The 26,486-nt window shown below is 43.3% G+C and overlaps 3 protein-coding genes across 3 annotated transcripts; 2 read left to right on the forward strand and 1 right to left on the reverse strand.

Moving 5' to 3' along the window:
• Window positions 1-156: 156 nt before the first annotated feature.
• LOC117457448 (extracellular calcium-sensing receptor-like) lies at window positions 157-5,289 on the forward strand. Its single transcript, XM_034097548.1, has 8 exons — window positions 157-278; window positions 736-1,030; window positions 1,118-1,407; window positions 1,987-2,282; window positions 3,345-3,550; window positions 3,659-3,880; window positions 4,186-4,309; window positions 4,385-5,289. The coding sequence occupies exons 1-8, from the start codon at window positions 172-174 to the stop codon at window positions 5,287-5,289; spliced, it is 2,445 nt and encodes an 814-aa protein (XP_033953439.1). The 5' UTR covers window positions 157-171.
• A 2,730-nt stretch (window positions 5,290-8,019) lies between these two features.
• olfcu1 (olfactory receptor C family, u1) lies at window positions 8,020-13,919 on the forward strand. Its single transcript, XM_034096883.1, has 14 exons — window positions 8,020-8,073; window positions 8,140-8,282; window positions 8,454-8,639; window positions 8,670-8,799; window positions 8,912-9,064; window positions 9,148-9,348; window positions 9,513-9,762; window positions 9,916-10,103; window positions 10,207-10,337; window positions 10,482-10,578; window positions 10,750-10,873; window positions 10,972-11,444; window positions 11,539-11,619; window positions 13,569-13,919. Exons 1-14 carry the CDS (start codon window positions 8,020-8,022, stop codon window positions 13,917-13,919), a joined length of 2,562 nt encoding a protein of 853 aa, XP_033952774.1.
• Window positions 13,920-24,032: 10,113 nt separating this feature from the next.
• On the reverse strand, window positions 24,033-26,248 carry LOC139434942 (uncharacterized). The gene is made up of 3 exons (XM_071205180.1): window positions 25,583-26,248; window positions 24,861-25,501; window positions 24,033-24,774 (listed from the first exon to the last, which is right to left on the reverse strand). The coding sequence occupies exons 1-3, from the start codon at window positions 26,217-26,219 to the stop codon at window positions 24,082-24,084; spliced, it is 1,971 nt and encodes a 656-aa protein (XP_071061281.1). The 5' UTR covers window positions 26,220-26,248; the 3' UTR covers window positions 24,033-24,081.
• Window positions 26,249-26,486: the final 238 nt, after the last annotated feature.

Here is a 26,486-nt window from a genome sequence, read left to right on the forward strand (position 1 = left end):
CTGTCTATAGCTTTGTGTGAGCTGAAGTCAGTTCTTGTTTTGAATATTTTTGGGGATGGTGTGAAACAAGCGGCTGGGCTTACAGGGGACAGGACTGGTGCTGTGCTTAGCACTGATGCTTCATCTGTGACATGTAAGCTACAAGGTATCACTCGTCAACCTGCATTCTCTATGGACGGTGACTATGTCATTGGGGGTGTTTTCTCCATACACTCCAACATGCACACTGCGAAGCATAACTACACCACCATGCCCGAGCCACTAAGCTGCGCAGGGAGGTTAGTACAGGGAGATTTAGGCTAGAATGTGGGCATATACCGTATATTGATGTGTATATTGTGAATTTGTGTTGCAATGTACTGTGTTGTATGTACAAACTTAAAAAATAATAATCATTTATAAATATTTTAGTTTTTTACATAATGTGGATTTATTTTCTCTATTTCATAAAAGGTAATAATTTAACTGATGTATACATGCTTGACACTGTTTTGAATGGAGAGATGTGAAAATTGTGATATATTGGACCATTGAATCAATTCATCAAAGTTATTGTGAATATTGGATATATAATCAAGTGTTTGGGTTTTTGACAGACGAAATTCCCATAAAGCCTACAGAGATGCTATTAGTTATTATCCAGAACATATCTTTGAATTTCAGTCATATTGTAGTCTATCACGTATTATTTTAAAATCTTAAAGTTTTAACATTAACACCGATCTCTGTGTGCAGCATCAACCCCCGTGAACTGCGCTTCTCACGTGCAATGGTCTTCGCCATTGAGCAGATTAACAACAGCACAGAGCTGCTTCCGGGGATCAAGCTTGGTTATGAGATCTACGACTCATGTGCCTCGGTGTCCGTGGCGGTGCATGTTGCATTTCAGCTTTCAGGGGGACTGGACCCGGTGTTTAACACCGGCGACAAATGCTCAAAGTCTGGTATGGTGATGGCTGTCGTTGGTGAGTCTGGGTCCACGCCTTCCATCAGTGTGTCGCGCATCATCGGGCCCTTCAACATACCCCAAGTAAATATTAAGAATTGATAGCAAACTGTGTTTAAGTCCATTACTTGTTTTGCCTCTGTCCCGTTAAATAACTGTTGTTTTCTTTAGGTGAGCTACTTTGCCACGTGTGCATGCCTGTCTGATAAGCAGCAGTACCCGAGTTTCTTCAGAACAATCCCGAGTGATCAATTCCAGGCTGACGCGCTGGCCAAGCTGGTAAAGCACTTTGGCTGGACTTGGATAGGTGCTGTCCGGTCGGATTCTGACTATGGCAACAATGGCATGGCATCTTTCCTGCATGCAGCACGTAAAGAGGGGATCTGTGTGGAATACTCCGAGTCTTTCTTTCGGACCCACCCACGTAGCCGGATCCAGAGAGTAGCTGACGTTATCCGCAGGTTTCTATATCACTGATTTGGTTCACTGTGCTGACATTGACCTTCTGCACAGAAAACCAAAACAAGTTCTTTAACCCTTATGTTGTGTTCGGGTCTCCCGTGACCCGTTTCAAGTTAAAATTATATAATAACTACCCTCTAGTTTTTTGTATCGGAAAAAGGCTTCATGATATCCTCCACAACAGCTATATAAACATTACAAACCTGACTTTGACAATTGTAGCCAAGTCTGAGGGTCTCTAAAAAAAAAGTGTATAATTTGGTATTCAGGTCTGGGAAGACCCAGCAGAATTGTTTTTGGGTGATTTTGCCCAATCAAAATAAATTGTTTTGAGTGTTTTGGACTGAGATAAATCATGGGTCAAATTTGACCCGCGAACACCATGAACGGTAACAGCTTTCGAACACAACACAAGGGTTAAGTGATGGAACATCACTTACAACTGGAAATGTGCCAATATATCTGTTTATCATCTCATGTTTTGTTTTTCTTCATACTTATGATGATATTGTTATAAAAGACAATATTAGTCTTATATTATAACTATTATTTGTATATGTCATTGAACGTCCCTCCAGATCAACGGCTAAGGTTGTTGTGGCATTTATTTCCCCTGGAGATATGACAATTCTACTGGAGGAGCTGTCAATCAAGCCTTCCCCACCTCGCCAGTGGATAGGTAGTGAGTCCTGGGTAACCGATCGAGACATGCTGAGGTTCAGCTTCTGTGCTGGAGCCATCGGATTTGGCATTGAAAAATCTGTCATCCCAGGTCTGAGGGACTTCTTGCTGGATCTCTCTCCCTCTAAAGTGGCTGAATCCCCATTGCTTACCATGTTCTGGGAGGAAGCATTCAACTGCAGGCTGGTAAAAAGTGAGAAGTTGTGCCAATTTTAAACATACATGACACTCACAGTAGTGTCTTAATTGTATTTTTATTTATTTTTTCTGTCTAAAAGTGAAGCTCCCTGAATGTGTCAGCCTGTTAAAGACCAAACTCCAGATTTTGGCTGAAAGGGAAATCTAATATTTGTAATGAAATACATGAGGCGGACATAAGGTGCATCTCGGTGAATGATCTCACAATGTGATGTTCAGGTCATGTTTATTAACAATGCTGTCTAATATATTGTAAATAATGTACATTATTCTACTTAGGCTATTATGCAGTGATTACAGACTGTTTATTTGTTTATATGAAAGCTATTTATTCTTCAATGCACAACAATTTAGGGAAGGTCTCCCTTCAAAAATTGTCATAAAATAAATGCTGAAAAAATATGCTTATCTAAAACATATAGTGCAGAGTAAAAAAATATATGTAAAAAATACATAAATTGCAGAATATATTTGTTGACAGGTTACAGTCATTGGAAAATTAAAGAAGATGGAATGTAGTAAATGTATGCTTTGAGAAGTAATATATACACGGTATATGTACATACATAATGTAGGTGAGTTAAAGAGTAAGTACAAGTATTTAAATATAGAGGGAGAGTATCAAAGTCCTGACTTCAAGAGTTCAGCAGTCTTATTGCGTATTGAATCAAGCTGTGTAGGCCTGTTAGTGTGTTACCGTCTACCAGACAGCAGAGGGTAGACAGTATATTTCTAGTGTGATAAGGGTTTCTGATTATCCTGTACTGCTGGTTCTAGTGTCCATCATGCATCATTATAACAGGGCAAGTCAGTTTTAAATTAAAGCAATACATATTTTGTCTTATACAATAAGTATTTGTCTGACTGATTTGTGTAAATATGAGCTGCAAAAATAAACTAATGTAAAAAACAGACATGTCCGCAAAACAGTGATTTGAAATGTGATATAAATCCTGCAATGCTTGTTTGGCAGGTTAAATAACACAATACACACATAAGTATGAATGAATGTAATCATCATGGCTAAAAACACCTCCCTCTGTCTCTGTGTTTTTAGGTGAAGCCACAGACAGGGGTGTGTGTGATGGAACTGAAGATATAAAGACGCTCCAGAGCTCATACACTGACACATCTCAACTTCGAATCACTAACATGGCGTACAAGGCTGTCTATGCAATAGCGCATGCCATTCATAACGCAGTGTGTCAGAAAACTGATTCTACTACACAGTGTGATCGGTTCACTAAGCTAGAGGCCAAAGAGGTCAGTACAAATAATGATGTTCTTTTAAGCTGCACATCTATGTTATCAAATTAATGCTCATTTTATTTTAAATGATCTCTTCACTATCTTCCTTTACTTCATCCCTAGGTTATTAATCAGCTGAAAAAAGTAAATTTTTCCCAAAATGGTTATGATGTGTCATTTGATGCCAACGGGGATCCTGTGGCCACATATGAGCTGGTAAACTGGCAAAGAAATGAGAGTGGCAGCATTGAGTTGGTGACTGTGGGGCAATACGATTCATCACTGCCGGTGGGCCAGGAGTTCCTTATCAACAGGAACTTCACCTGGGTGGAGGGTGGCACACAGGTGAGGAGCCCCAAAGCAATAGTTTAACATGCTACATTTTCATATCATCTCAAAGGGTATGATGTCTCATACCTCGGTACCTCATTAAAATTCCGATGTTACGAATAATGAGAGTATTTTTAACATGAAATGTTATGTTTTATTGTTTAAAATACATGTTTACTTTACTTTAAAAATTACAAAACAGAAATGCAAAAGACACAAAGAAAACCATTGTGAAGAAAAAAACATGAATGTATCCATTTATAATTTTAGCTTCAGAGCACACCTGTCTACATGTGAGTTAATTTGTATATATGTGACAGGTGCCTGTGTCAGTGTGCACTGACAGCTGTCCTTCAGGAACTCGTAAAGTGCTTCAGAAAGGAAAACCCATCTGCTGTTATGACTGTACACCGTGTCCCGAGGGAGAGATTAGCAATGCTACAGGTATTTGTTTTTCTAATGTATGTCTACAACATAAAATGTAATTTCCAACTGCTTAAACTCTTTTCTTTTTTTCAGATTCCTTTGATTGTTTCCCTTGCCCCAAGGAATTCTGGCCTAATGCAGAGAGAGATACATGTCTTCCCAAACCTGTAGAGTTTCTTTCCTTCAACGAGGCCCTTGGAATCGTCTTGGCTGCTTTTTCAATCGGTGGTGCCTGTCTCACCATTATAACAGCGGCTGTGTTCTATCGTCACAGGAGCTCACCAATTGTCAGGGCCAACAACTCTGAGCTGAGCTTCTTGCTGCTCTTCTCCCTGACTCTATGTTTCTTATGTTCATTAACGTTCATTGGAGCACCCTCGGAGTGGTCCTGCATGCTGCGCCACACAGCGTTTGGGATCACATTCGTCCTCTGCATGTCATGTGTTCTTGGAAAAACTATAGTAGTTCTGACGGCCTTCAGAGCTACACTACCAGGTAGTAATCTGATTAAATGGTTTGGGCCTTCACAGCAAAGATTGACTGTAGTGTCTTTCACGTTTATTCAAGTTTTGATATGTACTATTTGGTTAGTTCTTAGTCCCCCCTTTCCGATGAAAAACCTCACAACATACAAGGAGAGAATCATCCTTGAGTGTGCATTAGGATCAGCTTTGGGGTTCTGGGCTGTACTTGGGTATATAGGCTTACTGGCTGTCTTTTGCTTTGTGTTAGCTGTGCTAGCTCGGAAACTACCTAATAACTTTAATGAAGCCAAGCTTATCACATTCAGCATGTTGATATTCTGTGCAGTCTGGATCACATTTATCCCAGCATATGTCAGCTCTCCTGGGAAATATACTGTGGCTGTGGAGATATTTGCCATTCTGGCCTCCAGTTTTGGACTAATTACGTGTATATTCACTCCAAAATGTTTTATTATTTTATTTAAGCCAGAGAAAAACACCAAGAAACATTTAATGAGCAGGGAAAAAATGTAGATGGCTTTTAAAAGCTTATACTTTAGACATTCAACATATTCTTTCCTTGTTGGTTCATATTGGAGTTTATTTTATGCTCAATATTGTACACATTTTAATGTCATTTTGTGAATTTACTAATAGCCTATTACCTAAATACATTTATATCCGTTGTATTAAATATAAAATAAAGTGAATAAATAAAGTCAACATTCAGACCATGTGTGGTACTTCATTGACATTTCAAAAACATATTAAATACAGCATGGTTGAAATGATATAACGTTTATTGCCATAGCAGAACATGAACTTTCCCTTACTGTAGTTCACAAATCCTTCAGCAAGTTGTTAAAATGTGTTTTGAATTCCCAAAAATCTAAAAGGTCGTATAGTTTGAAAAATAAAAACACACACAGTTAACTGATTGAATAATCAAATTAATTTCATTTGAATTAACCATTTTCATAGAGAGCAACTTTAGGGACACAGCACACTAACTGAAACACCAACAATGCTCGGCTGTGAATTAGCCATAAGCAGCACTCAAGTTGTAAAGAAAAATCAGGGAGGATGGTGGATTTTATCATATGGGGACATCATTTGTGCTGATAGCCCGCCGAGGGTGGGAGACCAACCAGCATAAAGATAATTATTATACTCCTAAAACAACATGCATGTTATGGATGTTCAGATACTCCTTTCATTGCTCTTGACCAAGGCACCTCATAATTAGAGTCGGTCCCCGGGCTGCCATGGCAACACTAACATTTAGGGTCAAATGCAGAGGACAATTAGTGCAAAATCTTTTTTTCACTTTAATTTAAAGGGGGGGAGGGGATACAAACATGTGGTTATAATGGAAGTCTATGGTACAAATCTTGTAGGTTAACAGTCCCTCATTTATTATTCAGATGGATCAACTGATTATACTAATAATAAAGTCAAAATAGTTTTTAGAATATTGAATTATAGTGTATTTTTTCAAAAAAGCAGTTACTGGTATACGATCAAAACTGGTATCTAAAGGGTTACATTTGTATTGTAATTAATTAAATCATTATGTAAATTAAACACTTCATGAAAAATTTGAGGACAATTTTTTTAAAAATATTGATCCGTCATCATTTTATTGCAGTTCAAATACAAATATTTTATGTCAACATTCCCAATGTTACTTTTTTAACAGGGCATTAAGTGCAAATTGAAATTGTTTACAAAATATGAAAATATATTAAAATATTATACAGATAATACAAAATAGGACCAATGTTGTCAATGGCTGCCTACTCCACTCTCCCCTATCTCATAGAAGTTTCCAAAGATTTTCATAATCATGTTTTTTGGTCTCAATTTTTCTGGCTCTTGCTTTCGGATTGTTAGCTAAGCAATGGCTTTGAAGCCAAGTCTTGACATATACCTCTGGTCTGAACTTGTTCAGTGGAGGGCCAACACACTTTATGAAAAGCAAGGCTGACCTCTAGGGAGCTTCTAGTTGTGGTTAAAATGTTCATCTGACTAAACCCACGTTCACACTCAGCTGTGGAGATGATCAGAGTGTTCACTGCTTGAAGGAGGGGTTTCAGCTCTTCTGGTGCTGGTGGTATCATTTCATCAACACGAGAGAAAAACGTAGCTAAACTCCAAACTAAGTTGTTATTGCTGCTTATGTCCATAGATTCCACCTTTGGTGACTAAAGTAATGAGTAAAGATTACTGACTCTTGACTTACCTGAAATGTTATTTTTAGTATTTTTAAATATGAAGTCCCTCAGATCGCGTTGTCTTCCTGGTCGCTTGGCAATTGTGATGACCGTTACCTGCGCTTCTGGCATCGATCAAACAGGCGCATCACGGCGCTCTGGCGCCCTCTAGGGCACTCGCATAGTATAGCGTCAGTGACTTGGTAAAAATGTCATTGCGTGTGTGCGTGCTCCCTCGCCCACAGTATTTTACTCAAAATGCGCAAAATTAATGTTGAAATAGCAGTAATACCAGTGCCACGTTCATTGATACAATTACATAAGGGATGGAAAGGGGGAATGGCAGTTTTAGAAGGGGGATGATTTTGACCGTTTTTATTTCAGGGGGGATGCCATCCCCTCTCATCCCCCCTCAACTCGAGTACTGGCCATAAGCATACACACCATTATAACATGCACATTAGCTTTACAATATGATGTAGCCACCGGTAAGTGTTAGGTTTGGGTTTGATTAATCTAAAACATTCTGTACTTTCTGAATCAACAATTTCTGGCAACAATTAAAATAAAATGCAATTGTTTAAATGGAATTTCATTAAGTACATTTTGTATCATCCTTTAATGTATTATACATAATATGTATATATTATCAAAGGTAATCTGGAATTGTTCCAGTCTTAGTAATAGACACCTTTTAATACAATTATTTGAAATTAAAGTTTTTAATTCATCACATCAATAATAGTCAATCCTCAAACTAATTTCACATGAGCCATCCATAGTCCTCACCTGTGCCATTGTGTTTCATTGTGATTGGTTGGACTGAAGATGACTCGTGATCTATGAAAGCATATTAGCATAACAGTTTTTATATGCTTAATTTGCCTTTCAGATAATTTTTATAGACCATTGTCTCCTGCACGCATATGCAGCCTTTATGGGGTCAGTATGTACACTACAATTTGCCCTTGCCGGAGCTCCTGCCTGGCTGCTTGTTTGCTCCTTATTCAGCCTGGTTTTTCCAGTTATTTTTAATGTTCCCAAAAGTGTGATGGGAAGTAAAGAGCTATGTTTAGAGAGAGGTGTGTTGAAAGAAGAAGAGACTGTAACAGAGAAACAACGGAGTTTGGGAATAGATCAAGTGAGAGGTGTTGCTTCTATCTTACCTCAGTGTGTGAAACTGGCGGACAGTGAGCCTTTGGCCCTGCAGTCGGGAGGGGATGTTGTGATTGGAGGGCTGTTCCCTCTGCATTTTGTGGCTCCTAAGCCGCAGAACAGCTACCACAGCAAACCCCAGCTCACACCTTGCAAGGGGTAAGTGTGAGGATACTGATGATATATTATACAGCCCCATAGATGTTATACATATTTAATGTTTTATATTTTCATCTAACTGTGGTAGCATCTCTATATTGCTGTTACACTGTATTTTCCTATCGCATGATGAATTACATGGATTGCACCAAACTTTTCAAATCGTTGCAGCTTTGATCATAGAGCTTTCCGCTGGATGATGACCATGGTCTTTGCAGTGGAGGAAATTAATCGTAATACCAGCCTCTTACCAGGTGTTAAACTAGGCTACCGGATAATGGACAGCTGTGACCATGTACACACCAGCCTGCGAGCTCTTATGTCTTTAGTCAGTCACTCTAAAGCCTGGATGGGAGAGTTGAAACAAATGGTAAAAACTGAAAAAAGATTAGATATGCCAAAGGAAACTTTGCCCTCATGTCTGGTGGATTATCCCGTACCTGCTGTGATTGGCCTTGCATCTTCTACCCCAGCAAGAGCTGTAGCTCATACACTCGGTCCTTTCAATATCCCGCTGGTAAGAAAGGAAAGAAACATTCACGGTACTTTTTTTTTGCATGAGCTGTACTCAAGTTAATACTGTTTTTTGTTTCGGTTTTCTCTTATCTTAATACATTGTATCTCAATAGGTGAGCTTTTTTGCCACTTGTACTTGTCTTACTAACAAGGACTCATACCCGTCATTCTTGCGGACTGTACCTAGTGATCTCTTTCAACTTAGAGGTCTTGTTCAGCTGGTTACCTTCCTCAGCTGGCTCTGGGTAGGCACTATTGGCACCACGGTGAGATAAAACCTTTTTTTCTCCCATTTCAGTCAATCAAAACAAATTCAATTATTAACAAAACGTTTCTCTATATATTTCAGGATGACTACAGTCAATATGGCATCCAAGCATTTTCTAGTCAGTTTAAAAAACAGGGTGGGTGTGTGGCATTTCATCTGATTATCCCAAAATCACCCTCTGTGACTGAGTTACAAGACATTGCCAACAAGCTGCAGAGTTCAACTGCACAGGTAGTGGTGGTCTTTGCAACAGAGGGACAGCTGCTGGATCTGTTCTTAGAGGTTAGTCCTCTAAACTCCAATTATTGTATCTGCATAGGCCAATATGTATATGATGTATTTTGCAGATTTAAAATAATAAGAGTATTAGGAATATTAAAATAATGTGTATGATCATGCTCATATTTGCTTTCTTATCACATTTGTAAATGTGTTTTATTTTCCAGCTGGCTGAGAGAAATGTGACAGGGATTCAGTGGGTAGCTAGTGAAGCCTGGGTCACAGCTAGCCTGCTGACCTCTCCCCACTTCCACCCTATCCTAGAAGGCACACTGGGATTTTCCTTCCCTGGAGTCATGATACCTGACTTGGAAGAGTTCCTGTTGAATGTCCGTCCCTCTCCCAAACCGGGACATGAATTTGTCAACATGTTCTGGGAAGACCTGTTTGGCTGCAGGCTAGAGTTTAGAGGGGAAGGCTCTAAAGAAAGGGAAGCAGACACTGTGAATAACGTGGAATTGGATGCATTTGGTTACAAATCAGATTATCGAAACAATTCCTTGTCCTTGGCTAGCCCTGTTATAGGCAAAACAACCTCTGTTAAGGGATCAACTTATACAAATGACAAAGGTGCTGCTGAAAAGCCTCTATGCACTGGTTCAGAGGATCTGAGGTTCACTGAAAGCAGTTATACTGATGTATCTAAGGTCAGAATATCATATAATGTCTATAAAGCTGTATATGCCATCGCCCATGCTCTGCACACTTTACTGAAGTCTGATTCTGCAGGACATAGCAAGTCATTTACTTCTAGTCAGGTGCGTTAAACCATTACAGAATATATTTATATCAATTATTTATTTCAATTATGTCATTCTCTAATGTATTATTTGTTTGTTTTCTCTCTCCTTTCTCTCACAGTTGCTGCAACATCTGAAGAAAGTGAATTTCACCAACCAGTTTGAGGAGAAGGTATATTTTGACTCAAATGGAGAGCCGGTACCTCTCTATGACATCATTAACTGGCAGAAAGACAGCAAGGGTAAAATAAGGTGGAATACAAATCGAGATCGAGTATATTTATATCTATATTTATATGTGTTGGGTTTATCTAAGCATGTACCTGTAACTGGGTAATCATAGTGTACCATTGTTGGGACTGGTTGCATTTAAAACATTTTTCATGCTGTATTTAGATTTGTCAAAGTGGGAAGCTATGACGGTTCGGCTCTATTCAGACAACAATTGCAGATAGATCACAGCACCATTGTCTGGACCGAAGGACAGTCACAGGTGGGTCATACATCACTTAAAATGTCTTTACCGGATATACAATTTCAAGTATTACCTGATGATTCAAATGATTGTAATTTTACTTCAGTGAAAAATTCTTGGTTCTATTGAAGCATCTAGTCTGAAGCAAAGCAATTATTGGTATGCAATTTGACACCTTTATCTGTTTAGGTTCCTATATCTCAGTGCAGTGCACCATGCCTCCCTGGCACCAGGCAGGCCAGACGTTTAGGAGAGCCACACTGCTGTTTTGATTGTTTGCCCTGTGCAGATGGAGAGTTCAGCAACCAGACTGGTATCCCAAAAACTTACCAGGACATGTTTGATGGATGCAAAGATGTAGAATTAAGTTTCTGTGCATTTATACAGTTTCCACTTTCTGTATCTCCATAGGATCCACTGAATGCACAAAATGCCCTGAATATCATTGGCCAGACAAAGAAAAGGTGACATGTGTGGCCGGGATTGAAGAATTCCTGTCTTTCCACGACGCCATGGGTATCATTCTAGTTGCACTTACACTGCTGGGTGTTGTCCTGACAACTATCGTCACTGTTGTCTTTCACCGTTTCCGTACCACACCGATTGTGAAGGCAAACAACTCAGAAATCAGTTTCCTGCTTCTTCTGTCACTCAAGCTCTGCTTCTTGTGTTCCTTGGTGTTTATTGGACAGCCCTCTGTTTGGACATGTAGACTCCGCCAGGCAACATTTGCGATTAGTTTTGTCCTCTGTCTGTCTTGTCTCCTTGTTAAGACCATTGTGGTTCTCTTGGCCTTCCGGGCTAATGAACATGCTTCCAGGGCTCTCAAGCTGTTTGGTCCCTGTCAACAGAGGTCTCTGATCATCTGCACTATAGCTCCTCAGGTAGGAGGGCGGTAGAACCGATGTATGACCTTAATTTGTGACTTGTTTTTTGTTTGTTTTTACAGAATTTTTAATATTTTCACCTTGCCCTCAGGTTTGTCTGTGTGCTGGTTGGCTTTTGGGTGCACCTTCCTTCCCATTCAAGAACCCAAACTACCAAGCCTCAACTGGAAAAGTAAGAATTACAGTGTGCAAAAGTGATATATTTGATACTATACTATTAGTAGTCCCTTAAAACCTGTTAAGCCTTTTTTTCACGAAACTGTGCCTCAGGGCTTCTTAACATTTAATAAACTAGTAATGTGTCATACCCACCTAACGGGAAGAAACTCAGCTAACTGACGATACGAACTATTTTTACCGAAACAAAACACAAGTCTCACAAGAAGCGTCTAAATGAGCCCTGAGCGGAAAAATGCTAACGCACTTAGCACAGAACTCTAGGTATGAATACTTTATTACTTATCGGATCTGCACAAACAAGATATTAGCTAGCAAGCAGAGATTCCACAGATTCCAGAAATATAAGTATCATCACTGAGCGATCAGACATCACACAACATAGCTTTATGGAGCAAAATCGGGAAATGTGTCTTACCTTTTGCTGTTTCTGATCAAAAGTTGTATTCAATGGCATTAAAACGATAAAAAACGCAGCTGAAGATTAATCCATAGGTTAATCCAATGTGTCTGTGTCACTTAGAAATGATTACTGATAATCCATCATTCCATTTTTATGTCAAAAACGGAGATTTCATATTAGCTGCTATGATAGCTAAGTGCAGCTTCCGGATTTGGGTATTCTGGCTACGCATCACTCTCACTCCTTATTTGGTAACGTGTAGGTGGATTTAGGAACTCCCCTCGATTATATTGGCTCTAACGGTTAAAAAGAGATATCAATCATTGAAATCGACAAAGGGGGGCCAGAGATATGGCAAATCCACCCAAATGAGGGGTTTTTATTTTGCTAAACCTCTCTAAAAAGGTCAAATTGTACTTGTTTTGCTTCAATCTTGATACAGGGTACTTATTATATGTTATATTTTGGATTCCTAAAGCTTTTAGTCTACTATCCCATCATTTAAGGGTGGCTTTCACTACAGGTGCTTTCACACCACAGTACTTTCCCACAAAGGTTCATCAGAACTAAGTACGGATCGCGTTCACACCAGAATATATCCCTGGGGGAGGATTAGGCAAATTAAGCCGCTGACGTCACTTCTTCTTCTGCTTTGGGTTTACTGGCAGGCCGCAAAAAACTTCATGGCGTATTCTGCCACCCGAAGTCCCCGGCCGGAAGTCCCCGGAGTTGGGGACTGGCTTCAGAAGCTCCTGGGACTCCCAGCAGCCTTCCGAGTAAATCGCCAGAACGCCGACACCTCCTCATCTCCACCGCTCCCATGTTTTCTTTTGTGTTGCCATAAGTTAGTCTCTCTGTGTTTCTGTGCTGGGCTAATGCTAATAATGCCATTGCGAGGATAATAAAATGGTGGCTTCACAAAACTTTTTGGGAATTTTAAGGGGCGTGGTTTGCAATCTGCCCAGCCAATCAGAAATAGGAACCTTTTTCTCCCACGAAAGTACCTGCTCTCTAGCAGGGACGGAAAAGGGGGTAAAAAGCTTCTCATGAACTCAAAAAGATTCTCATTAACTCATTCCGGATTGTTTTGGTGTGAACGCAACATTTCGGAACTATATCGGAACTAAAGTGGGAAAAGTACTGCGGTGTGAAAGCGCCTATTAAGTAATGTTTTTTTTTTTGGACGAACACTATAATTTAGATTTTTTTTACTATGTTCAATCTGAATTTACTTTCAAATTAAAAAAATCTATAATGATTCTGACTTTTCTACATCCAACTCACAGGTTTATCATTGCTTTGTGAAAAAAGATTATTAATGTACCCCTTTTAGAAGAGAAGTTATAATCAATTGTTCTGGGAATGTCATTTTCGAGCCTGAGACCTGGAGAACAAGCTCGGGGTTTAACAGGTTAAAACTGTTCAAATCCTACAGTTAATTTCTTCAATATTTGTAATGGAGAACAGAAAGGAACATAACCTCATAACATGTGTCATTCCACGTAATTTAATTGTCTCCCTGTATTGTTGAACATATTTAGATCATTGTGGAATGTAAGGAGCCATGGCCCCCTGGATTTTATCTGGTCCTGGGCTACATTGGTTTTCTGGCCTTCATCTGCTTTCTCCTGGCGTTCCTCGCACGCAAGCTTCCTGATAGCTTCAATGAGGCGAAGCTCATCACTTTCAGCATGCTGATCTTCTGTGCCGTTTGGATTTCTTTCATCCCAGCTTATGTCAGCTCTCCTGGGAAGCTCACTGTGGCTGTGGAAGTGTTTGCTATATTAGCGTCCAGTTTTGGACTGTTACTTTGCATTTTTTTCCCCAAATGTTACATAATTTTATTGCAGCCTCAAAGAAACACAAAAAAAGGCATGACTGGAAGAACTTAACAGTTATGTCGTAATTGGTCATTTTAAACAAACAGAAGCACAACCTTTTTAATTGAAAAATATAAAAATAAATGTGATAATAAATAAAAACTGTTTGAATAATTGAAAGTGAAATAAAATAAATTGCCACATGTAACAAGTTTACATTTTTTTTTGTAAAAAAAAAGGGTCATGATCATGAAGCACCACTTCACAAACTACAGACCTATCTCTTTACTTCCCCAATTTTCAAAAATACTAGAAAAAGTATTCAACAACAGACTGGACGCGTTCATAGAAAAGCACAAATTAATCACGGACAGTCAATACGGATTCAGATCAAACAGATTAACATCACTGGCAATTATGGAATCAATTGAGGATATCACAGATGCCCTTGAACACAATATGCAGTAGGGATTTTTATAGATATTTAAAAAGCTTTTGACACCAACCAAGACATCCTAGTATATACATTAGAAAGGTATGGTATCAGGGGTATATCATCATCATCATCATCATCATCATCATCATCATCATCATCATCATCATCATCATCATCATCATCATCATCATCATCATCATCATCATCATCATCATCATCATCATCATCGCCGTCGTCATCATCATCATCATCATCATCATCATCATCATCATCATCATCATCATCATCAATAACTACAACAGTTCTATACATGCAGTATCTAATCTACAAAAAAAAGCCATACGAATCATTCACAATGCCAAATATCTTGATCACACTAACGAATTATTCCTGCATTCAAAATTGTTAAAATGTACAGACCTGGTAGAAATCCAAACGGCACAAATCATGTTTAAGGCAAATAATAACGTTTTACCAGGAAACATCCAAAAAGTATTCACTTAACGAGTGGGGGGATATAGTTCAAGGAGACAATTTCAATTTGAAATTCATAGGGTCCGTACAACCAGAATAACTTTTTGTATCTCAGCCTGTGGAGTGAGACTATGGAACAGTGTGAATGTGGAGCTAAAGTGATGTCCAGACATTAACCAGTTCAAGAGGAAATACAGAGAAATTATTTTCTCGAGGTACAGGGATGGGGAAGGTGTTGTATGTGTGAGGAAAACTTCTGTGCAGCAATGCAGAACCAATCTTCAGGAAAGGATGGAAGCTGGGAAGTCTTTAGTCAACACACTGATATTTATTGAGAGAGAATACGACCGGAGAGTTCACAAGGTATATTCACAACTTTCATGTGCTTCAACCAAGGAACACAGATCTATACAGCAGAAAAGGAGGGAACTAAGAGCCCGCCCTTTCTCTAATAAGGCAAAAGACCTCTTGACCTGTGTCCTCCTGCGAAATTACTTGCAGGAACATGCAAGAAAGACTGAGAATCTCTAAATACACAGATCGGATTAAACTATTCTCTTACAGTCCATTATTTTTATCAATTTATTGATAACCAATTAACATTAGTCTAAGAATATTTCAGTCACTACTTAAATCAATAAGCGTCTTCAGAGTTGTGTGGGCTCACATACATCAATTACATCAAAAAGTAAAACAAGATTGAAAACATTTCAATCACCATAATTGAACACCGTCAATCATAATAGAAAAATCATCTCTCTTCAATGTTTGACTTCTTTTGTCAAAAGCACAATAATAACACACATGAAATACAAAAATATAATAGTAAAATATATGTTTCAAAAATAAGATCTTTTATCATTTATCACTCAGTTAATCTCATTCATCAAACACAAATTCAAAATCAGTTTACATCTCAAAGATTTACTTCAAGGCAATTACTTATTAAAACACAATTAGAATTTAGGATTATAAGAAATCCAATTGAGGTATAACATCTGAATCATGAGAGATACAGCTACAATTCCCAGTTAAGGTATACATTCACAGTGATGAATCGATCAATCTGTAAAGTTACAGTGTCCTCAATCTTTAACATTACTTTACGTTTACTTCAGTACGCTTTATTCAAGAGTAAGGCACTTAATAGTACATACATTTCATTAAAATACATTTGTTCAAAATCTGAAAAACTAGGGCCACCAGGGTGGGTGGAGGGGGTCAGGAGGACGGGTTTGGGCTGACAACCCAGGAGCACCGCGGAGGACCCGGAAGGGATCTCGGGCGGACGGCCCGGGGGCAAGGCAGAAGCCGAGAAGGGGGACTCGGGCGGACGGCCCGGGGGCAAGACAGAGTCCAAGGTGGGGGTTATGGAGGGGCGAAGGCCACCGCGGGCAAACTCAGGGGGCCGAGCATGAGGGAGAGGGCCGCGGCCGGGAAAGTCAGGGGGCCGGGCTCAAGGGCGAAGGCCGTGGCTCGAGGGCGAAGGCCGTGGCTCGAGGGCGAAGGCCGTGGCTCTCAGGGGGCCGGGATCGAGGGTGAAGACTCCGGCTCTCAGAGGGCCGGGCTCGAGGGCGAAGACCAGACAGCTCCGCAGGCCGGGCAGGAAGGCGCTGACGGGACAGCGCCGGAGGCCAGGCAGGACCCGGTGTCGGAGCTGGTGGGACAGGCCTCGGCAGGATCCCCCACGGAAGAGGACCAGGACACGGGATTGGCAGGACCCCCGGCAGGAGAGCAGTCGGCGGGACCTCCAACGGGACAGGACATAGGGTTGGCAGGACCCCCGGCAGGAGAGTAGATGGCGGGACCTCCAACGAGACAGGACAAAGTGTTGGCAGGACCCCCGGCAGGAGAGTAGTCGGCGGGGCCTCCAACGGCACAGGACAAAGGGTTGGTAGGACCCCCGGCAGGAGAGTAGTCGGCGGGACCTCCAACGAGACAGGACAAGGAGCTGGCAGGACCCCCGGCAGGAGAGTAGATGGCGGGACCTCCAACGGAACAGACATACGATTGGTAGGACCCCCGGCAGAGGAGTAGTCGACGGGGCCTCCAACGGGACAGGACATGGAGTTGGCAGGACCCCCAGCGGAACCTCCAACGGACCAGGACATTGGGTAGGGACTTGAGACGTGACTCGAGAGGGGAACTAGAGAGGGAACTCCAGAGGGGACTAGAGGAGAGACTAGAGGAGGAACTAGAGGAGGGACTAGAGAAGGGAACTCGAGAGGGGACTTGAGAGGGGAACTAGAGAGGGGACTCGAGGAGGGACTAGAGAGGGGACTAAAGGAGGGACTAGAGCAGGGACTAAAGGAGGGACTAGAGCAGGGACTAAAGGAGGGACTAGAGGAGGGAACTCGAGAGGGGACTGGAGAGGGGACTCGAGAAGTGACTAGAGGAGGGACTAGAGATGGGACTAGGGAATTGAAAAGAGGAGGGACTTGAACTTGAGAAGGGACTTGAGAGGGGACTCGAGAGGGGACTGGAGAGGGGACTGGAGAGGGGACTCGAGAGGGAACTGGAGATGGGACTTGAGGAGGGACTAGGGAAGGGACTAGAGAAGGGACTAGAGAAGGGACTTGGGAAGGGACTTGGGAAGGGACTTGGGAAGGGACTAGAGAAGGGGCTCGAGAAGGGACCAGAGGAGGGACTAGAGAGAGGACTAGAGAGGTGACTAAAGGGGGGATTGGAGTAGGGACTAGGGAAGTGACTAGAGGAGGGACTTGAGAAAGGACTTGAGAAAGGAATTGAGTAGGGACTAGAGAAGGGACTAGAGAAGGGACTTGAGATGGGACTAGAGTTGGTACTTGAGAAGTGACTAGAGAAGTGACTAGAGGTGGGACTGGAGAAGGGACTGGAGAAGGGACTAGAGAAGGGACTAGGAAAGTGACCTGAGGAGGGACTAGGGAAGGGACTAGAGAAGGGACCAGAGAAGGGACTATGGCAGCTGGGGCCAGGACTGGGGCCGGAACCATGGCTGCTGGGGCCAGAACTGGGGCCGGGACCATGGCTGCTGGGGCCAGAACTGGGGCTGAAACCATGGCTGCTGGGGCCTGTACTGGGGCTGTAACCATGGCTGCTGGGGGCTGAACTGGTTCTGGAACCATGGCCTTTTGGGCTCGTGCTGCTAACCTGGCCTTGCGACTCCTCTTAGGAGCCATTTGGAGGCTCCGTGGACCTCCAAAAGCCAGACGAGTACCAGTGAATGACTCCTGGACTGTAGCAAACACTGGGTGAGAAGCAGGGGCTGACGCCAGACAGACCACACCGATGCGTATGGTATCAAAAAGGGAATCTGGAGACCTGGGTCTATCAGGATCTGGAAAAGAAACCGTGAGGTAATCCAAAAGCCAGGCCGCTCCTATCCATCGATGAGCGCAGTCAGACAAAGAAAAGGTATAATCCACTAGTTTCTGCTCAAACGGATCTGCTGGGCCCATATCGTTGGTCGGTTCGTAATGTTACGGTGTGTGCAGGAAGCAGGTAGGACCCAAATGCAACTTAACGTGAAAATTCCTTTATTTCAAGGCTATACTAACATACCCTAGGGACCAGAGGGTACAATGGTTGGACATTTACTACCGGCCGCGGTATGCCTAGTGTACAGGGTCCATATAACCGACTTAATGCATAGCGGGAAGTCGGTTATATAGACATCAACAGAATAAGTGTTTAACGGTGATTTAAACTAGTTTATGCGGGGAAAAGAGTGCTCAAAATCGGATTCAACAGGCCATCCACACCGACTCCCATTAAAAGTGATTGAAATGTACAGGAATCTGTCCATTTCAATCACATTTGATGACCCGTCCAGGGTGACTTTCTTCCCCAGGAATTAGTGTCTGAAAGCTGGCTAACATTACTTTAAATACAGTGTGCACATGGCTTTATTACCCATGAAATAGTGTGTGAAAGCTGGGTGACTTTGATGTGAATTTAAGGAAGATATGGCCATTTCATCCACACCTCACGACTCCCATTAAAAGTGATTGAAATGTACAGGAATCTGTCCATTTCAATCACATTTGATGACCCGTCCAGGGTGACTTTCTTCCCCAGGAATTAGTGTCTGAAAGCTGGCTAACATTACTTTAAATACAGTGTGCACATGGCTTTATTACCCATGAAATAGTGTGTGAAAGCTGGGTGACTTTGATGTGAATTTAAGGAAGATATGGCCATTTCATCCACACCTCACGACTCCCATTAAAAGTGATTGAAATGTACAGGAATCTGTCCATTTCAATCACATTTGATGACCCGTCCAGGGTGACTTTCTTCCCCAGGAATTAGTGTCTGAAAGCTGGCTAACATTACTTTAAATACAGTGTGCACATGGCTTTATTACCCATGAAATAGTGTGTGAAAGCTGGGTGACTTTGATGTGAATTTAAGGAAGATATGGCCATTTCATCCACACCTCACGACTCCCATTAAAAGTGATTGAAATGTACAGGAATCTGTCCATTTCAATCACATTTGATGACCCGTCCAGGGTGACTTTCTTCCCCAGGAATTAGTGTCTGAAAGCTGGCTAACATTACTTTAAATACAGTGTGCACATGGCTTTATTACCCATGAAATAGTGTGTGAAAGCTGGGTGACTTTGATGTGAATTTAAGGAAGATATGGCCATTTCATCCACACCTCACGACTCCCATTAAAAGTGATTGAAATGTACAGGAATCTGTCCATTTCAATCACATTTGATGACCCGTCCAGGGTGACTTTCTTCCCCAGGAATTAGTGTCTGAAAGCTGGCTAACATTACTTTAAATACAGTGTGCACATGGCTTTATTACCCATGAAATAGTGTGTGAAAGCTGGGTGACTTTGATGTGAATTTAAGGAAGATATGGCCATTTCATCCACACCTCACGACTCCCATTAAAAGTGATTGAAATGGACAGATTCCTGTACATTTCAATCACATTTGATGACCCGTCCAGGGTGACTTTCTTCCCCAGGAATTAGTGTCTGAAAGCTGGCTAACATTACTTTAAATACAGTGTGCACATGGCTTTATTACCCATGAAATAGTGTGTGAAAGCTGGGTGACTTTGATGTGAATTTAAGGAAGATATGGCCATTTCATCCACACCTCACGACTCCCATTAAAAGTGATTGAAATGTACAGGAATCTGTCCATTTCAATCACATTTGATGACCCGTCCAGGGTGACTTTCTTCCCCAGGAATTAGTGTCTGAAAGCTGGCTAACATTACTTTAAATACAGTGTGCACATGGCTTTATTACCCATGAAATAGTGTGTGAAAGCTGGGTGACTTTGATGTGAATTTAAGGAAGATATGGCCATTTCATCCACACCTCACGACTCCCATTAAAAGTGATTGAAATGTACAGGAATCTGTCCATTTCAATCACATTTGATGACCCGTCCAGGGTGACTTTCTTCCCCAGGAATTAGTGTCTGAAAGCTGGCTAACATTACTTTAAATACAGTGTGCACATGGCTTTATTACCCATGAAATAGTGTGTGAAAGCTGGGTGACTTTGATGTGAATTTAAGGAAGATATGGCCATTTCATCCACACCTCACGACTCCCATTAAAAGTGATTGAAATGTACAGGAATCTGTCCATTTCAATCACATTTGATGACCCGTCCAGGGTGACTTTCTTCCCCAGGAATTAGTGTCTGAAAGCTGGCTAACATTACTTTAAATACAGTGTGCACATGGCTTTATTACCCATGACATAGTGTGTGAAAGCTGGGTGACTTTGATGTGAATTTAGGGAGGGAGAGCAGCAGCAGCAGCAGGCTGTGACCCTGGCGGAAATACATTGATTGTTTTAGCCAGGAATAAGTGTTTAGAAGGCGGGTAAAGTGTTCCTGCAGCTCCTCCATGACGGTAATAATGATTAGATATAATTGCCAGGGCAGAAAGCTCTTTTTAAAAGTGAAAAAACGATTTGAAACCGTTTGAAATGACTGGCGGGTGCTGATGGAAAGCAGGCGGAAATAAATGGATTGTTTACCCAGGAAAAGGTGTTTAAAAGGCGGGTAAAGTGTCCCTGCAGCTCCTCCATGACGGTAATAATGATTAGAAATCATTTACAGGGCAGAAAGCTCTTTTTAAAAGTGAAAAAACGATTTGAAACCGTTTGAAATGACTGGCGGGTGCTGATGGAAAGCAGGCGGAAATACATGGATTGTTTACCCAGGAAAAGGTGTTTAAAAGGCGGGTAAAGTGTCCCTGCAGCTCCTCCATGACGGTAATAATGATTAGAAATCATTTACAGGGCAGAAAGCTCTTTTTAAAAGTGAAAAAACGATTTGAAACCGTTTGAAATGACTGGCGGGTGCTGATGGAAAGCAGGCGGAAATACATGGATTGTTTACCCAGGAAAAGGTGTTTAAAAGGCGGGTAAAGTGTCCCTGCAGCTCCTCCATGACGGTAATAATGATTAGAAATCATTTACAGGGCAGAAAGCTCTTTTTAAAAGTGAAAAAACGATTTGAAACCGTTTGAAATGACTGGCGGGTGCTGATGGAAAGCAGGCGGAAATACATGGATTGTTTACCCAGGAAAAGGTGTTTAAAAGGCGGGTAAAGTGTTCCTGCAGCTCCTCCATGACGGTAATAATGATTAGAAATCATTTACAGGGCAGAAAGCTCTTTTTAAAAGTGAAAAAACGATTTGAAACCGTTTGAAATGACTGGCGGGTGCTGATGGAAAGCAGGCGGAAATACATGGATTGTTTACCCAGGAAAAGGTGTTTAAAAGGCGGGTAAAGTGTCCCTGCAGCTCCTCCATGACGGTAATAATGATTAGAAATCATTTACAGGGCAGAAAGCTCTTTTTAAAAGTGAAAAAACGATTTGAAACCGTTTGAAATGACTGGCGGGTGCTGATGGAAAGCAGGCGGAAATACATGGATTGTTTACCCAGGAAAAGGTGTTTAAAAGGCGGGTAAAGTGTTCCTGCAGCCCTTTAAATACAGTGTGCACATGGCTTTATTACCCATGAAATAGTGTGTGAAAGATGGGTAAATTTGCTGTGAATTTAAGGGAGATATGGCCCTTTCAAACAGGGAGATGACTGGCGGGTGCTGATGGAAAGCAGGCGGAAATACATGGATTGTTTACCCAGGAAAAGGTGTTTAAAAGGCGGGTAAAGTGTTCCTGCAGCCCTTTAAATACAGTGTGCACATGGCTTTATTACCCATGAAATAGTGTGTGAAAGATGGGTAAATTTGCTGTGAATTTAAGGGAGATATGGCCCTTTCAAACAGGGAGATGACTGGCGGGTGCTGATGGAAAGCAGGCGGAAATACATGGATTGTTTACCCAGGAAAAGGTGTTTAAAAGGCGGGTAAAGTGTTCCTGCAGCCCTTTAAATACAGTGTGCACATGGCTTTATTACCCATGAAATAGTGTGTGAAAGATGGGTAAATTTGCTGTGAATTTAAGGGAGATATGGCCATTTCATCCACACCTCACGACTCCCATTCAAAGTGATTGAAATGTACAGCACTCTGTACATTTCAATCACATTTCACGACCCGACCAGGGTGACTTTCTTCCCCACGAATTAGTGTCTGAAAGCTGGCTAACATTACTTTAAATGCATGGTGCACATGGCTCTGTTACCCATGAATTAGTGTGTGAAAGATGGGTGAGTTTGATGTGAATTTAAGGGAGATATGGCCATTTCATCCACACCTCACCACTCCCATTCAAAGTGATTGAAATGTACAGCACTCTGTACATTTCAATCACATTTCACGACCTGTGTAGACTACCCCGGGGAAAAGCACCTCTCTGTGGCCGCTCCAAGACCCCCAAAACACGGACTAAGGAGCTCCAGGATCCCTCCCTGCCTTGAGAAAACAGGCTAGTTCACACTTACATTACGTACACCGACAAAGCCACCTCTTCGGGGCCGCTCCAAGACCCCCAAAACACGGACGCAGCAGCCCCAGCATCTCTCCCTGACATGAGCAAACAGGTTATTTCAGACTTCCATGACATACCCCGGGGAAAAGCACCTCTCTGTGGCCGCTCCAAGACCCCCAAAACACGGACTAAGGAGCTCCAGGATCCCTCCCATGTACCTCCAGAACCTCGAGCACCTTGGGTCCCCGGGCCCCCGAACTTAAGCACTCCCCCACGGACTAAACCAAGATGATCACACCCTCAAGAATCTCGTGCCCCTGGGAATCTTAAAGGGGGGTCTACTTTGCGGTGCTTTACCGTCCGCCCATCAGCACCCATAGTCGGCCTTCCTCACAGCAGCAGCACCCAACCTCCATGGAGGATGTTTCTCGTGCCCCTGGCTACACTTAAAGGGGGTATACTTTGCGGTGCTTTACCGTCCGCCCATCAGCACCCATAGTCGGCCTTCCTCACAGCAGCAGCACCCAACCTCCATGGAGGATGTTTCTCGTGCCCCTGGCTACACTTAAAGGGGGTATACTTTGCGGTGCTTTACCGTCCGCCCATCAGCACCCATAGTCGGCCTTCCTCACAGCAGCAGCACCCAACCTCCATGGAGGATTTTGCTCGTGCCCCTGGCTACACTTAAAGGGGGTCTACTTTGCGGTGCTTTACCGTCCGCCCATCAGCACCCATAGTCGGCCTTCCTCACAGCAGCAGCACCCAACCTCCATGGAGGATTTTGCTCGTGCCCCTGGCTACACTTAAAGGGGGTCTACTTTGCGGTGCTTTACCGTCCGCCCATCAGCACCCATAGTCGGCCTTCCTCACAGCAGCAGCACCCAACCTCCATGGAGGATTTTGCTCGTGCCCCTGGCTACACTTAAAGGGGGTCTACTTTGCGGTGCTTTACCGTCCGCCCATCAGCACCCATAGTCGGCCTTCCTCACAGCAGCAGCACCCAACCTCCATGGAGGATTTTGCTCGTGCCCCTGGCTACACTTAAAGGGGGTCTACTTTGCGGTGCTTTGCCGTCCGCCCATCGGCACCCATAGTCGGCCTTCTTCACAGCAGCAGCACCCAACCTCCATGGAGGATTTTGCTCGTGCCCCTGGCTACACTTAAAGGGGGTCTACTTTGCGGTGCTTTGCCGTCCGCCCATCGGCACCCATAGTCGGCCTTCTTCACAGCACCACCTGCCCTGCTGGAGGTTCACACTTTAACTTTTTTTACCCTCTTCTACCTTACAAATCATCCCACACTTGAGCACTCCTCACTCGGACTAAACACCTACATGCTACCACCAGAACCAGAATATCGTGCCCCTGGGGATCTTAAAAGAAGAAAACCCATAGTGGGATTAAAAACAGAACACTTAGTAATTTTAACAAACTTTATTTACAGTAATATTGACAGTAATAAATAAATTCAAACAGGATATAACGTATTTACAAGGGGACTGATTACAACAACACACTGCATATTTACAAGTTGATCACTGGCAACAGTGGGTGAAGTTGGGGCAGAGTATGGCACCCTCTCTTCACCCATGTCTGAGGGGTTGTGTTCGGCCAGTGACTGGTCCCTCTTCGGGACATGTCTTGGTAGGGAGTCTTGGTAGGGAGCCGGGCTGTGCTCCTCTCCAGAGTTGTCACTGTCGATGTCAATACCCGCAAAAGTGTCTTCATTTCCCGCTGCTGCTGTCGATGCCGCCGCCGCTGCTTGAAGTGACTGTGTGAAGAGCAACCGAATGTCCGCAGCCTCCTTCAAAGAAGGATTATTCGCGTAAAATTTGTCCGCAGTTGCAGTGTTGTGACACATGAAATCACTCACTCTTTGGCGGTTGCCTTTGTCTTGAAACCTCTTCGCATTATCGGCGTGGACTGTGCGGAGGTCGGTGAAGTTAATGGGACTGCGGAGCCCCACATCAGCCCATGCCAACCTCAGGGAGTAGGCAAGCTTCCTGAACGGGTTCTTCCCCTCTGTGTACAGAAAGTAACGGCTCTGGGTGCAGGTCAGCGTACCCTTAATTTCCAGCCACCTCTTCATCCATCCAAATTCTTCTACGGTGAGGTACAGCTGCGCCTCCCCGAACGCGTTGGCCGTCTTGTGGTTACTTACCTGTTATGACAGAGATAGAGAGTGTCAATACAATGTCAATCATGCATATAACTGCCAGAATAAATACATTGATTAATAGCACTCACATGAACCAGGTAGCCGAAGGCAGTGCCAGTTGTATCCGCCTTTCGGACCTCGGCGTTGGTCATGTTGGAGTAGACCCCCGGACGGTGGCCATAAATGCAGCTCCAATGAAGAGTCATATACCCATAGAGCAGTGTCCGGGTCGCGGTAGTCGGATTGCTGGCCATCACATCCAGGAGCTGAGGGATGCGAGTGGTGGTCGAAGTCAAGCATGTCATTAGGTCGTTGTGGCTCGGCAGACCTTCCATCTTGTCACGCTTCACTTGCATCTGGTGGATAAGTACTTTTCTCTTCAGGGACTTCAGGATGGCAACTACTTCCCGTTTGATTAAAATCATGTCCGTTTGGCTGAGCCTGCTCCCCTTGCACGGTGTGTCGGCCATGTACTTGAGAAAGTGTGATATATTCTTGATGTAGAAGTCGGAGGTCGTGACCTGAAGGCTTGACTTCATCAGGCTCCGGGACCACCCGCGTATCCTCTTGAGATCCCTCAAAAAGAGCCAGTCAGACAGGCGATTGAAACCGTGTGCCATGAAACTGAGGAACGACTTCACTCTGCTTAGTTTGGAGACTGTGTTTTCCTGGAGCCTCACTGGTGGGTCGATACCTGCATAATGCTCCCGGTATCCTTGCAGATACTCCTCTGTGAAATATAAACAGTACTTTAATGACAACACATGATGTGTTACAGAAACTGCATGTGTCACATAGCCAAAACACTTACCCATGATCCGTGGGAATGTTATGTCCCGCATTATATTTCCCCGGCCCCTGCCCCGGAACCAGGGGGAATTTATGGGAGGGGAGGTTGACGAGGCCTCGGTATGGATGGATGCAGGCTCTGAGGAGCTGGGTGAATGGGTGTGAGAGCCAGTGGGGGACTTGCTGCAGGCGGGAATGGGAGACGTGCTGCAGGCGGGAATGGGAGACGTGCTGCAGGCAGGAATGGGAGACTTGCTGCAGGAGGGACCTTTCGACTTGGACAGCCTCGTTGGTGTCGACTCTGGTCGGGGTCGTTTCTTCAGAATGACCCGCTCTCGTTCCTCCCCATCGAACGCGGGCATGTCCCCGGCCCGCTGATCCATCCTCTGTCGCTTGTCCTTTATCCTCTGCTGCAACTTGCAGCGCAGGGATTTCACCTCAGCAGCATATATGTCCCGCTGAGCCCTCACTGCGTTAGCCTCCAGCCTCCATTCTTTGCAGTCCGGGTTGTCACATTCATTCACCGGGGACAAGGGTGGAGGTTGTGACAGTATATCGTCGTCTGCCACCGTGTCAACAGCCCAAGCGGTAATCATTTCTATTGTGGGGTTTGTCATTCGGAGTTCATAAAGCTCCTTCTTGGCCACTGTCATTTTCATTTGATTTTGAACCACATGTAGTTCCTCCCGGGCCAGCTCAACATGGTCTCTGGCCAAGTGGCGATCCAGCCTTGTGCCGTGGTACTCGCATCCCAGAATGGTACAGGGATGGAGCCTAATGTTGGTCCGTCCGTTGGCCAACAACAGCAGAATTTTTCTTTCATCCAAGTTACGCACACCATGGTTCCTCTGTAGGTGCTTGCTCAGGGCACGGTAGGAGCTATTGCAGATCGGACAACGGACCGCCATCCGACCTGTATTCTTGAG

This window comes from Pseudochaenichthys georgianus, chromosome 13 (genome assembly GCF_902827115.2).
Source record: "Pseudochaenichthys georgianus chromosome 13, fPseGeo1.2, whole genome shotgun sequence".
Taxonomy (NCBI): domain Eukaryota; kingdom Metazoa; phylum Chordata; class Actinopteri; order Perciformes; family Channichthyidae; genus Pseudochaenichthys; species Pseudochaenichthys georgianus.